The sequence below is a fragment of the Mytilus trossulus genome, chromosome 5 (assembly GCF_036588685.1).
Source record: "Mytilus trossulus isolate FHL-02 chromosome 5, PNRI_Mtr1.1.1.hap1, whole genome shotgun sequence".
Taxonomy (NCBI): domain Eukaryota; kingdom Metazoa; phylum Mollusca; class Bivalvia; order Mytilida; family Mytilidae; genus Mytilus; species Mytilus trossulus.
This window is the reverse complement of record NC_086377.1, coordinates 18,830,125-18,845,695: the sequence shown is the minus strand read 5'-3', so window position 1 is coordinate 18,845,695 and position 15,571 is coordinate 18,830,125. Positions and strand designations below refer to the sequence as shown.

The window sequence follows — 15,571 nt, the reverse complement described above, 5'->3', positions numbered from 1 at the left end:
TGTTAAGAAACTGACTTCTTTTCTCAATTTTATTGTTTAATTACTTTCCTTTTTTTTTAAATGTCATTTGCATGATTATTAGTCATTATTTATAGAATTAATTCATTTAGTAATGCAAACAAACAATTAAATACAATGTACATCATGTACATTAATCTTTAACTTAAAAAAAAACAATAATTAAAAGTCTGTTTATTTCAAATTCTTGTCAATAACTTTATCTTTGACTTTTTGCCATTTCTACTCAAGATTCTGACCAAGAAGAAATTTAATAAAATAAGAAACAAAAAAGTAATGAAAAAAACATACAAAAATTAAAAAAAAACAATTAAGAAATTAAAGATTAAATACAAATAAAATAATAATAAATAGACTTCTAGTAAACAATATTTTATTCTACATTTTCAATAAAAGGTGAAATGTCAATTTTAAAAGAAACCTGAGTTACCTGTACATGTAAATTTAAATGAATCATACCAACTAAAAACTTCAACCCTGATTGAACAGGTAACATAATTAGATCACACATCTACCTATGTTTTACAACCCCCAATAAATGGCCAACATCTCAAGATTGAATACCCAATAAATGTTCACCATTGGATGTTGACCATGCAAGAGGGTGGACATAACTAAGAGGATGTCACAGGTTGTACTGCTACTTGTATCGTTATCGGAAGGACTGTTAGACAAGTTTCTGTAGTCAATTTGTATGTTTGCCTCACGTCCACGTTTTCCTGTTTGTAGTATTCTTATGGGATGATTTAGTTTTTTATTCCTCAGTTTTGGCAATATGGAGATGCAACGATTTAAACATATTTCAGTGTGTCCAAAGATTGAAAGAACTGTTTTACGAAGCAAACAAAAACTAAAAAAATCTTTAATGCGTTCCAAATTTTGCTTTAAGTTATTCGTGTTGCTTTAAAAATCCAATTTTCAATAGATACAGGTATATCAGGTATAGATTTCGTCTAAAGAGAAAGAAATATGGCAAGCATGAATAAAAGTTGTATTATAGGCAAACATGACTTGCTTTAAAAACAAAATCAACAATTTGAGTGACGCGTTTTTAAAGTCAGTCAGTATACAACTGATCGAACAAATATCGTGTCAAAACAGTGAAAAAACAAAAATACCAATTTCCGAGGAAAAATTAAAAAAGAAAACATCCTTTTTAAATGGCATTATCAAACAATTTGTGAACAAAACAAACAGACATAAATGTTAAAAAAAAAGAGAGAAAAGCTGTGAACATTGTATTATTATCTAAATTACTATAAATAAACAAATATGGCGACAAAGAAAAACAATTAGGCATAAAAACATAGCGCATAGGCAAAAAGAATAGTAAAAAATTATAAAAATGTACAATCTCTCAATAACACAATGACGTGATGTTTAAGTACCGACCGACTTTACATGAATATTAGTACTCTTCAAAAAAAGTAAAAGTTGTAAATTACAAAGTCAAATAAAAGACCTCTTTATCGCGCGATTAAGTTAATAATCGACATTAATTCCTAAAAGCTGTTTGTCAAGCGCTAAAATTGTACTAATTGAGAAGTTAATATGGAATATTTATCAACAAAGGTCATCAGATCAACTTTTAAAGGACAAGACGTTCTTTAAAATAACCATAGTTCATCAAATTTCTGCTTAGATACTGTTACTTTGATAAAGTAATTCCAAAACTACAATCGAGACGTACTAAGATGACCGATCATACCAGGTTATTAGTCTAAAAATGAGACTGATGAATCTGTGTCTGTTCTTTCCTCAATATCTAGTTCTAGAAGGAGATATCAATGGAACTCAATCAGAAAAGAATGGATTGGTAATGAAAAGAACATCAGCAATATATTTGATTGTGAAATTAATTGATCTGATTTTTTTATCTTCTCGTTTCTGAATTGTCTGAATGAACTCTGACTAAAATAAGAAAAGGTCGGAAAGGACAGTTCGTTTCTATAGAACTGACGAAATTTTTTCAGAAAAAAAAACTTTCAAATTCAACAAATTATTCCGTCAATAATAAACTCCAGCATACTGATCACTTGCTCCTCGGTTTAGCATGTTTTATTTTTTTGTTCACTATAAACAACTTATGCCGTACGGTAGTTAAAAATAATATTTAAGGTAGTTTAATGGTATTGAAAAAAATGTCATGATTTTCTTATACTTTGCCAAAATGAAGAATTTACTATACTTTTTTTTTATAAAATTATAAAAAGTATCGCTCACCGCTATTTTTCAAGGTACGAGTCATTAGAAATTGCCAAAATTTGCTTGGATAGTTCATGAAAAAACACATTTTTGTTCATTTAAAAAAAAACGTGAGACAGAATTTAAAAATAAAATATGAGAATATAGGTTTTATAAAATATTTTAAGAAAAAAAAAATGGTGTCACCGCAACCAATGGATTGAAAATCTGTCTCCGAATTTGCAGATTTGGGCAAAGAACTATACCGATTATTTACTATGATTGAACAATTCAAAATGGCGGTATTCCGCTGATCTAGCTTAAGGAGTATATTTCTTTTTTAGTATGCAAAACATTGCAGATTATTACTTAAAGACGATTTTTCAATTTTACAACAGGAATAGTGGTATAAAGAGTTAAAAAATCTAAAGTTTTGATAAAATAAATATCTGAGAAAGATCAAGATTTAAAATTATCCAGAAGTTCTTTAATATATGCATATATAATTGAATTCCTATATTGTTAATGCCACTACGCGAGAAAACAGTTTAACAGTATTTCTGAAAAAACCCTCTTTAACTGTGGACAGAAGTTTGTCAATCTAATGAACAATTCCTTGTAGAACATGAAGATGAACCGACAATAAACCGTTGTTTGTACGGAATTTGTGAAGTAAGGGTATCAAAACAAGCTTATTCCTTTGATTTGCTGTTCAAATTTGGTATTTTCAGGGTGCTGTATACATTTAATTTTGTTTGAAACATGGTAAGTTTTACAAATTATGAGAAAAATTTAAAATTTGAAGTCAATTATACTAGTCAACAAAAGAAACGATACACGACTTTGAAATAAAATTTATCAAAACGTATTAAATATATAAAAAAAAATGAGATACACTATTTTAAAAAGCTTCATTTGCAATGTATTCACATGTGATAATGAAAATCAAAACTTGTCGGAAAGCATCTAAATTCAGTTTAAACAATCGTAGGGTGCAAACTAGTTTTGCGGAAAGTTGAATAAAAAATCGACACATAATTTTCTAAGTTCTAAATAAAATTTCAAATTTGTTTAAAAATGTTCCATATGCTAATCAAGTAATGTTCATGTTGTAAGTAATGGGTTGAAATAAAAATCAAATTTTTGGGAAAAAAGTGTTTTCTAAAATCTCAAAAAATGCAAAAATATTTTTATTTATTTTCGTCTCAAATCAATGCTTTAGATATGAAAACAACACACAGTAAATTTGGAACCTTTCGGATAAATTTTAAGATTGTTACCGCTTTTTGAATATTACTTTACACATACTGTCTATGGTAAATCAGTTGATAATGTATACATTTTATCGATTTCTCGTAGGGACAAACTTTGCTTAACAAATAAACGAAGAAACTGTATGATTTTAAAAACAACTTGATGGCAAACACTGTCTTGACCTTTAAATAAGAGGTTGGCATCATTATTTGGAACTTCTTTTTTTAAAATTGTCGTTTTATGTAAATTTTGTAAAAAACAAAACAAATCGGGAAAAAAACATCACGGAAGGAAAAAAAAATAAAAAATTTTAACGGATCTATATTTTCATTATGATTAAATATTACTACCTTCAATATTGGTCCATTGAATGGAAAACTTTATCTTTAATTTGAAAAAAAAGTTTTGTATTGTTTCTTTTGTTAACCAGTATACAACCTTGCAGACATCTAATACGTTTAGGTTTTTCTCATCTAAAATTGTATGATAATATTTTTTACAAAGCACACAAATGTCTATATTTACTTCAAAAGCTAATCAATCTTTAAAATAGACTAATTCGGAAAGGATATAGTTACGATCCTGTTGTCAGGTTATTAACGATTGCATATTTTAGCTCCAATATTTTTTCACTCACAGGGTCTTTGCATCGGAAATAAAACCATTTATTCTATTAAAAAATGTTGTTGGTATGATACGGTTATTTTCTTCTTATCATTATATGATGTTATGATATAAGACCCCTACCAGTTGAGATTGTAGTTGATTGTCATATGATAAATACTTAATATTTCAATCAGTTCAATTGAAGTCTGAAGCTTGCATGTTATAAACTGCTAGTAGTCCGATGTTGATCTATGCATTATTGTCATTTTACTTAGTTTCTATTGTTATCTAAAGTTACAGTGGTCTCGGACTTCTTTTAAACTAAGTTTTACTGTGCGTATTGGTATGTTTTTCTTTATTCAACATTGGCTAGAGGTATAGGGGTATGAAATCTCACAAAACATATTCAACCCCGCCGAATGTTTGTGCCTGTCTAAAGTCAGTAGCCTGGGACCTGATATTCGTGTATGTTTTTTTAATTTAAGTTCATTCATATGTTTTAGAGTTTAGTGTAACTTCCAATTTCACTGAACAAGTACAACATTTTATTAAAAGGCTGGCTGAGCACCTCCTCTGGATGCGTGATATTCTTGCTAGTTAGTTGGTTAGTTTTGTTAACAAAAGGCAGTCAAAGATAAACAAATGATTCGTCAATTTGTGTTACTGACAAGGATATATAATATACTTTAAATCTGTGCATATTGAAAAGTCCACAAATAAGGTAACTGAACCCGTCTCTTGATTTCAGATGTAGTGCTTTAGACACGGGGGGGTCTCTTCCTATATAAAGGTATATACATATGTGCCGCTGGAATGGGTCCCTTTTTTGATCCGTCAAATATATCAATGGGGTGCAATTTTACCGAGGAAATATATCAATAGGTAGTAATAGACCGATTGTGATATATCAATGGGTCATAAATTTCAGTTTGTTGTGCAACGATCTTCACTGAATTTCCCAAACTCTTTGTCATTAAAATTTCCACATCTGCTGAAACTTATTTACACAAGTTTTGATATTGATTAAATTTAATTACACTGTCACAATTAATAATCTTCAGTAAATTACCCAGTAGATATAGAACCTTTTGCACTAGTTGCGTAACACATCGATTTATTTGCACTTAATTTGTTGCGTCTATTCTCATTGACATTGTGTGTCTTGCTTAATCACTTTTAATTTGTTGAAAGAATTTGTCATTATTTGATTGCCAAAATGAAAGACATACGAAGCATTGACAGAGGGAAATGTGTAAATTGTCATGAATGTGAGGAATTTACTGGAACTATGCATATAGGTACTATTTGAGCTGATAAATATATGAATGGGTTATGATTTCGCTGTGAAATATATGTATAGGTAGGGATTTCACAATTATTCAATATATGAATGGGGGGGGTGTTTTTAAAATCTCAGCTGCACACCTGTACCCAAAATCCCATGTTGAGACCCCCCCCCCCCCCCCCCCCCCCCGTGGCTTTAGAGCTCTGCTTACAAAAGCAAGGTATACATCTCGCTGCATTGAAGACCTGTTGGTGATCTTCTGCTGTTGTCTGTTCTATGATCAGGTTGGTGTCTCTTTGGCACATTCCTCCATTCTCAATGTTATATAAAAAAAAATTTGACGTTAATTTCAAACCGTTAATAGGGTTCATTATAGAAATTTCGGTTTCCTAAAGAACTTCAAGGACCTATCCAAAGGTGTATTGGTCTTTAATGAGTTCCACAGCCCTTTTTATTTCAAGGAAATTATTCTCAATCATCTGTTTATTGCTATTTAGGAGGAATACCAAAAAAGTGAAAGATACAAGATAGCCCATTATCAAAGAGTTGTAACAATTTATCTTTAAAATTCAATTTAAAGAAGTAAACAACAAAAACTCATTATCAAACAAATGAATTTATTTATTATGTAATTTAACTCGAAGTACTACTTTGAGCTAACTTTGAGCTGGTTTGCGTTATCCTCGCCGAAATCTTGATAACATTGGTTATAACAAGTAGTTCCATCAAAATCGTCTATCATAAAAGGTATAAATTACTTCAAGAGAAACTACCGGAATACCAACCACTTCACCAACAATAAGTCAATATACACGTATTCCCCAATAATCAAAACATAATAGAAATATACACTTATATTGAATGAGAGATTATAATCGAATTCGTAATACGTCAATTGGATCTAGTTTCAAAATAAAAGTGTAATAACCAAGATACATTTGATTTATCAAAAAATGTATCCGTTCACGTTCTATTCTTATTGTAGCGCCATTCAAAAGGAGTAGCTTCGGTAAGGGCCTATTTTGGCCTCAAATTGCATGTTCATCTGACCAAAGATATTGTACATTTTTTAAACACTTAAGTGTCTTTTTATGTTGATTCAATTGGTATATACGAAAGATTTTAACTGATTAACTCATTAAAAACGCCCCGATTTAAGCTTAAATGTGAAAAATCTATCAAATATGACAATTAACGTACTTTTCAGATGGTTTTTGTCAAAAATTAAAGTGGCCGCATCCGTGTTCATCCTCAATCTTTATATATGTTATGTATTACCATCAAATACAATATTAAGAATGAACACAAATGCGGCCACTTTCATTTAAGACGAAAACGGTCTGAGATTTAACTTAAATGCAAAAAATGTGACGTTTTGAGTAATTTATCAGGACTAAATGATGCTAGTACCCGATATATGTGCATTGTATTGTCAAAAACAGACCATATTTATGTAGCAGAAGCATTCTACTTTCCAATAAATAATTAAAAGTTTACATTGTAATACTTTTGTAAAACTGCCATATCCTTTGAAAACAAAACGTAATAATTCCATGCGTCTATAGCACTTTAAAGGATTTGTTCATCATTAGAAACGCTCAAAACCGAATATGTCAGAGCCAAGGATGTATCATAATCTAAAAAACTTAATACCTATAGAACCAAAAAAAAAGCTAAATCCATCTAAGTCTAAGAAAATGTGGTATGATTGCCAATAAGACAACTCTCCATAGACACCAAAATGACACAACAATTAACAACTAAATGTCACCGTATGGCCTTCAACAATGAGCAAAGCCCGTAACGCATAAATAACGTTAAAAGGCCCGGAATTACAATATAAAACAATTCAAACAAAAAAACTCCCTGCCTTATTTATGTTAAAAAAAATGAACGAAAAACAAATATGTAACACATAAACAAACGACAACCACTGAATTATAGTCGCCTATCTTGGGACAGGCACAAACATACAGGATGTGGCGGGGTTAAGCATGTTATTGGTATCCCCCCTCACCTTGGCCAGTGGTATAACAGTACAACATAATGTCAACTTTGCTGATGGAGTAGAAACCTAAATTTCATTATCACTTTAAATGCACAATCTTAAAAAGATTAGTTATCAAATATGTCAGTATCAAAGTACTGACTATTGGACTCCTATATCTGTGTTATATAAAGATAATATACAAAAGGATTGTCTACCCAACATTGGTTACTTTAGTATAAAATAAGCTTGATTTGTTGAATTAAGATTATAACTGTCATATATTTATAAGTTACTGGGTTTGTAACAGAATTTCATCATATATGTAATAGTTGGTGTGTCTAAAAAAAAGTCATATAAATAACATGTAATGCAACCGCAAATTAGAAAACAACCGGCAGACATTTACGAATTAGTACCAACATTTTCAAGAATAACAAGGATCCAACGGTAATTGTACAACAAATTGACTTCAAGAAAAATAGCACTACTAATTCAGCACGAAACAAGTGCCTAATGTCTAGCTCTTACTAGTCGTTTAAAAAGAAGATGAGGTTTAAAATCTAATTCGACAACTTGAGACAGACATATAGTAACAAATGTGGCAAGGTTTTAAACATAGCGGGATACCAACCCTGTGACAGTAGTGTTACAGTACAACATAAGAACGAACTGTAAAAATCAGTTGAAATGTGTATAACAATAATATTCTGTTTGCTTTTCATCTACTGATAACAAAATCAATATTGATACCAATAAAAATAATATGTATTCAATTTATCACAGTGTACAATTGGTAACCTTTTAGAATATTTTTTTTCAGGATTGAAACATTTATCAGAATCGTTTAAGATTTTGCGGCACGGTAGGCAATATCTCCGTAAAAATGACATGTGCTATCGCGTTTAAAGTAAGTTTCGTACAGGTTTCAACAAAATTCAAAACAATATCTGTATGTCTATGGAAGAATTCAGTAAAGATTTTAGGTTATTTGTGGTAACGGAATTCTCGACTTAATCATAGTCATAGTGAACGAGATGTGAAATAAAAACACCGTTAGATGGTGCAATAGGAACATCACAAATCAAAAAATAAACAATAAGAAACGAATCGTCCCTTTTGTCAAAACTTTCATTTGTAGTATTCCGTTTAAAACTGAAATTTGAAATCTAGGACAGGGCAGTTATATCCGTTTATATTTGATTTTGGGTAAATTTCTGCAGTATATAAAAAAATGTATAGGTTATTAAGCGAAAAATATCATTCAGATAACGTTAAGTGTTGTTGAATTAATCATAAAAGCAACTTCGACGGGGTATTACTGAATTTGGTCATAAACTGTGATCCATAAGAGTACAAAAAGAAGGCTGCTATTAACAGACTACAGTTAGTGTCACTAGGGAACTATCAAACTGTTGATACACTTTGTTTACGTAACGCACATGTATGTATTTTTGGTGTTTGAGGGTGACTTATTATTTTTCTACGGCTTTTTATTTAGTTGATGACGGTCTTCCTGGACAATATAGTCAAAAGTTCATACAAAAAAAAGAGGAGCTGCTCTCAATTAAAAATTATGTTTTATTAATTTATTCTGCAAAACACCAATTTGGTATAAAATGAACATTGTATAGCTGTTTAAGACTGGACAATAAAACATTAAATAATTTTAAGTATTTCAGTAAGTTTTCAGATTAACACGTCAGATTTACTCAGACGATATGTTTGCAATCATTTAGGTTTGTTCAGTATATATTCAAACTGTTCAGTAGTTTGTTATTACTTAATTGGAATAATAGATCACCGTGCATTTTCTTAAGCTACAGGTTGTAACAAAATGGCACATTTTGTATGGATTATACTGCAAAATACACCATTTTGTTATTGGAAACTAAACTAAAGGATAGAATTGTAAAACAAATTACGAAAAGATGGGTCACTTTATGTTTTTTTGTAGATTCCTTGAGAAATGCACTGTTTCAGAGTCACCTCCCATTAAAATGGCACTAAAAAAACCACAAAAAAAATCAAAAAATCAACCAAAATAATAAACACTTGTATAAATAAAGTTATATTCTTATAAATTGGTTCGTTTGAATTAAACATTCACATTAGTTGTTTGCATTGCTGCATCAAAGTTTGCTAACTAGATTGAAAATCTGGACCGTAGAATCTCTGATTGCTACAATCCAAGATGGCGAAAGACGCACATACCACCTTAACTACACACAATTTCGAATTTCCGTTTTTATGAATGAACTATATGTATCAAGATTTGAACTTTAGTCAATGGTACTCAGGGTTATATTTTAATTCCGCCTTCTTTTGAGCTAGCAAAGGGAGTAAGTTGATCTGTTTTAATCGTATTGAATAGTATTTATAACGAAACTTCAGAAACTAATTTTGAAACCAACTTTAATAAACTCATCTCTCTGTTTGGCATTTTAGTGATTCAAAGCGCCTTGTCGTTAACAATGTTTACATCTTAAAACCTGAAATTAACAACCAATTATTGTGTATTCATTTTACTGGAGGGAGTTTTAGGGGGAAAAATAGACATACTATAATGACAGAGATCAATTAAGAAATCTTTCAGTAGGATTCGTTAAGGACCATCAAATATGGATATATGTGTGCTTCGGTTTATGATGTCCCATTTAGCATTCCTAATAAGTAATGGTTTGTAACGTATAAGAGAGATATTCGTATCAAAGTGATATCTGATAACACTATTAACGTGATTATAGCCGAAACTTTACGTTATTTTTTTACTCAATTGCTTTAACGGTTTTTTTATTTGATTTTTTATATAAAAACATTGTAAAAAATCAGTTAAGTGACTGTTTATGTTCCATCTTCAAAATTAATATAAAACGATGTGCTTTATACATGCCTACAGCAATAATAAAATGATTGCACCAGATGCACATTTCTACAATACATGTCTCTTTAGTGATGCCCATGGCTTAAATATTTGAAATCCAAAGCTTATATAAAAGATGAAAAGCTATAATCCAAAAGGTCCATAAAGTATAGCCAAATCCGTGAAAGGAATCAGAGCTTTGCATGAGGGAGATACATTCCTTAATTAATAATAATTTTTTATCGTTTTGTAACAGCAAATTTTAATAACACAATAAATCCGTATGTTCATGCCAGTACCGAAGTACTGGCTACAATAAAACAGCAACTGAATATACAATAAAATGAAAACGTACATTTACAGGTCAACAAACAATAAGCAGGTATCAGTACACAATTTCAAAACGTAAATTGACCCGATCTTATAAAAGATAAAATAAGTGATTAAAAGGATTGTCATTGACATCAAATGCTAGCACTATAAATAATACCAACATATAGACAAAAAAAATTATGTTGACCTTGTTTCCTGGAACAAACAGTAAAATATGGAAAAGGTAAATGAGTCTTGTCAAAGGCCAGTCCCCCTAAATATTAAATGCTCATCAATTGTGTACTGGTTGGCTTCATAACCATTTTGAATTAGCGTCTCTGATGAGTCTCACGAAGACTCAACGTGCGTCTGACGTAATAAGTATAAGCCTGGTATCTTTGATTATCAAATGTTGTTAAGTAAAACACGTTTTTTGCAATATAATAAAAGTTCATTAGTGAGAGACGACTTGCCAGAATAAGTAAAAAAAAGAAGATTGGCAAACTCGAATAGATTTTTCTTATCAATTTCAACAGTATTTTCAAAAAAATTGTCAGTTAGTTTTAAATTAATCCCTTTATTCTAGATCTACAAGATCGAAATTTGAAGTTAATTATTTTAACAAAATATAGTTTATCAATCTATCAACTTCAAACTTATCTTCTAGCCATTTCTTTATTTTCTGAAGATTGTTTACATATTATAAAAAAAAAAAATTATTTCTTTAATAAATGAAGAAAATTTAAGAAAATCACGACTGCAAACGGATTAAGTATTGTGAATGCCATATGTAAACAATATTGACAACGTCTAATCGAAAATTTTATAAATCTGGCAACCAGGGTATTTGTCAGTTGTTCGGTTGTACATCAATTGTTTTGTTTTTTTCTGGTTCATTCAGTTTGTATGGATGTCCTATTCGACTTTACATGGCATTTCCAAAACTTGGCCTTATTTTTTACCGAATTATTGATGATAACGTCACAAAACCCTAACGCAAAAAAGTTAAAACGTAAAAAAATGTATCAAATAAGTATCCCTACAATTCCTCTCCTCAATTTTAGAAAAGCAAACATTCACGCATTTAATTTTTGGATTCCCGTAATCATTTACGTGTTTAGTTTTTTTCGACGTGGGTTTTATATACAATAACATGTAAGAAGTAAACCAAACCAGATATTTCTCAGAAATAAAAAGTGAGATATTTTAAACAAAATTTTATATACATTTATCTCTTCTATAGCACAAATCTTGTACAAAGGGTATAATCACAATATGTATGTGTTTGTGTGTTTTGTTTCAGAATATTCCTCATAATGTAACAGTAAAGCTGGAAAAGTTTGATACAGTTTTATTCATTTATTGGCCTGTTATTGGCTACACTATCTCTTGGAGTAATTGTCATGGTTATATCTTTATTACCTGTGAAAAAATCGATTGCTGTATTTAAATAGCTAAAGCCTGTGACCACAGTGGAAACAGATTTTGATGATGCTGCTTTTGTGATGATTAAAGCGCTTTTGGCTAAGTCGAACATTTTATTCGGAATGCCTGTTTTTTTGTCATTTTGCAATATTTCCTCAACAAGTCCTAAAAGTTTTTCCACTTGTTTGTCGTTTTTTTCCCCCTGTCTCCGGTTGTTAAACATGACAAATCTATCATCACACTTATGTAACAAAGCTTTGCTAGGACCAGAAAGCTTTTCAATATAAGAGTTGAAATTTGGATCCTGGATTCCTCTGTCGTTCATATCGTTTTCCCATTTGTCACCATTTGTAAAAACTACGACACAAAATTGGAGAATGTTATCATCAAAATACTCAGTATATTTTGTATAGGTCTGTAGATCTTCATCTGAAAATCTGCCTATTTGTACACAAATTAAACAAACCGTGTAAGATATGCATATGCTTTCCTTTTCAATTATCTGACTGATACTTTGTAATTTTTCTGGGTGTAATGCAGCATCAAAAGGCGTATCAATCACGTTAACATTTTTTCCAAATCGTTCGCGTTTTATAACATCGCATTTTTCAGTTGGTTCACCAAAGACAAAAGCATTTTTGTCACCAAGAATACTGTTTGCAGTCCTACTTTTACCAGATCCAGCTTTTCCTAGAATCAAAATGTTTAAATTCTTTCGGAAGTCATCATTTGAACCAGATGCCATTTTTTCACTGCAAATACACCGTGAATAACAATTGATAGTAATAAACTCAATACAAATATTTGTAGCAAGATATTAAGTATAAAGTAAAAATCAATACTACCAAATTCAAATGACTATTCAAAACTCAACCATATCAAACGAATGGAAACAACTGTCGTAATCCTTACTTGGTACAGGCAATTCCATGCAGAAAATGGTGGATTAAACTTGTTTTTATATACATTAACCAGTCAACAAAAGAAACAATACAAGACAATGTATTTTCCAAATATAATGAAATTGGATACACTGTAAAAGGGTAAATATTAAAAATGTGTGCTTATATTTACAAAGTTTTATTTTCTTATAAAAAAGTAAAATCACAAAAATACTGAGTTCCAAGGAATATTCAAAACGAAAAAATCAAATGGCAAAATCAAAAGCTCATACACATCAAATGAATGGATAACAACTGCCATATTCCTGACTTGGTACAGATATTTTCTTATGTAGACAAGGGTGGATTGAATCTGATTTTATAGCTAGCTGAACCTTTCACTTGTATGCCAGTCGCACCAAATAATATTATCAGGACAACGATGCGTGAAAAAAATTATACATAACAGGTAAACATGTCAAAATAGGGGTACAGCAGTCATCATTGTGTTTTCATGTTAATCAGTATAAATACAAACAAATATGTTAATAGTTATCATAATATTTATATAGTTTATATGTCACAAAGAAGCACAAAAAGGTATACATCACGTTTAACAACATCATCTATTGATCAAAACCATTTAATAGGGCAATTTGGAGACCTTATTCTTTTTTGCTATTTTTCCATTTCAAAATGCACCCAAACATTCAAAATTCGATATTAGAACTTTAAACTTTAAACTTAAAATGTTGAATGCCTATACATATATTTGAAATCTTAAATCACATCTTGGAAATTAATTGCTGACTATTTTCATTATTTTCCGCAAAATATACATAACACCTGTCTTTAATAACATGGTATTTCTTACTTTTCAATTTGGTCTGATTCTTTTAATCATATGAATTTGCTTTGGTTTTTCATTAAATAATTTAAGTTTTCCTAATTTATTATATTTCATGACGAATTAGAGATCAACCTTTTGTATTGTTGCTTTTGTTGACTAGTATAACTAGCAAATCCTTCCCCCTTCTTGGCGATCGCATATAATTCTAGTATATTGACAACTCTTTGGTACAAGTAATAATACTAGTTTAACAATAATCTTTTTCTTATTGAAATATTGTTCTTTGTCATTTGATAATATATTACAAGTATATCATATTTTTAAGAATATCAAAACCACAATTCAAGTGTAACTTTTAAAGATTGATCCTGCCTGAAACAAGAATAGAACTAGTATTCTGTCCTTTTAAATACAGGAAATAACTGAATTTATTCAAATCCTTCTGTACACCCGAACCCCCTAAAGAAGAGAAGTTGGTCGAAAGTTTGTTAAGAAAAAAGTGAAATTTGTCAAATTACACTTGTGTAGATTTTCCGGAATTAAATACACAACTTAGCACACATACAAGGCTTATAATTTGATAAGGCAGATGCACGTTTCGGTTGCACATTATTTCAAACAGACCAAATTAATTATCAAATTCTAAAAAATTATGTCAAACATTGTCATATATGGCTAAGCTAAGTTCAATTATGGATATTTAAGTGTCTTTTTGAAAAATATTCTCCCAAAATGTTTATTGTTTTTTTAAAGCATAACAATAATCAAGGTTACGTTGATTGATATAAAATAAATCATCGATATGGAAATGCAAGTTTTTTTATGGTTTTATATACCCAACACGCTTTTAAAAAACGAATGCGGAAATCTTACTTACACGATAATTTAATAAAAGACATTTCACCTGTCTTATCTTAATAGAACTGCAAATACTAATATGAACGAAGTTAATGAATGTCATTTAAATTTTATGTCTATGTAAAAGCACTGACTGTCATAGATTTTTACGAAAATAATATTTTTATCTAGTTCGATTTGCTTGTCCTGAACACAATTCGTGTAAACAAATAAAGGCAACAGCAGTATACCGCTGTTCATAAGTCATAAATCTATTGAGATAAAACAAATACGGGTTACAAACTAAAACTGAGGAAAACACATCAAATATAGAAGGAAAACAACAGAAATACTAAAGTGCAACAAAAAAACAAAAGACAAAACAAGACAAACAGAAACAAACTTTAAGATAGTAAATTGCCATTTTCCTGACTTGGTACATTGTACAGGACATTTAAAGGAAAAACGAATGTTGGTTTAACACAATTTTGTGGCCATCCAAACCTCTCGCTTCCATGACAATACATTTAACACTAACATGACATCATTACGTGACAGGACTGCAATACAAATAAATGGAAAAACATTCAGGATAGAGAAATACACTAATACAATATAACATTACGACAGGCTAATAGTTATTAAAGGTACCAGGCTTATAATTTAATACGCCAGACGCGTGTTTCTTCTACACAAACTTCACGAGTGCTCTCATGTCAACACAGAACAAGAGAGTGAATTGGTGCGCAGACCACATTTTTGGGCCGGAAATTTTAAGGTTTTTGGTTTTAAAAACTTGCAAAATATCATATAAACAATCTGTATATTGTGTTGACTTTAATCCTCAATTGCCATAATTGGTCCTATCCTTTTAGTTAGAAATCAATTATAATTATGAATAAAAACAAAGAATAAGAAATACGGTATGCATTTTGTATAAGAATTTGACCTACCAACAAAGTCACTGAGAAATAGGGCCATTGGCGCTATTCTTCTCATTGTAACATGATGGTACATGTATTTATTTCAATTACCTTAAAACTTAAAATTTCATCTTCCACAGAAGATT

At 30.2% G+C, this 15,571-nt stretch overlaps 1 protein-coding gene across 1 annotated transcript; it reads right to left on the bottom strand.

Annotated features, from left to right (window-relative positions):
- Window positions 1-11,860: 11,860 nt before the first annotated feature.
- On the bottom strand, window positions 11,861-12,679 carry LOC134717694 (GTPase IMAP family member 4-like). The gene has a single exon (XM_063580189.1). The coding sequence runs from the start codon at window positions 12,677-12,679 to the stop codon at window positions 11,861-11,863; it is 819 nt and encodes a 272-aa protein (XP_063436259.1).
- Window positions 12,680-15,571: the final 2,892 nt, after the last annotated feature.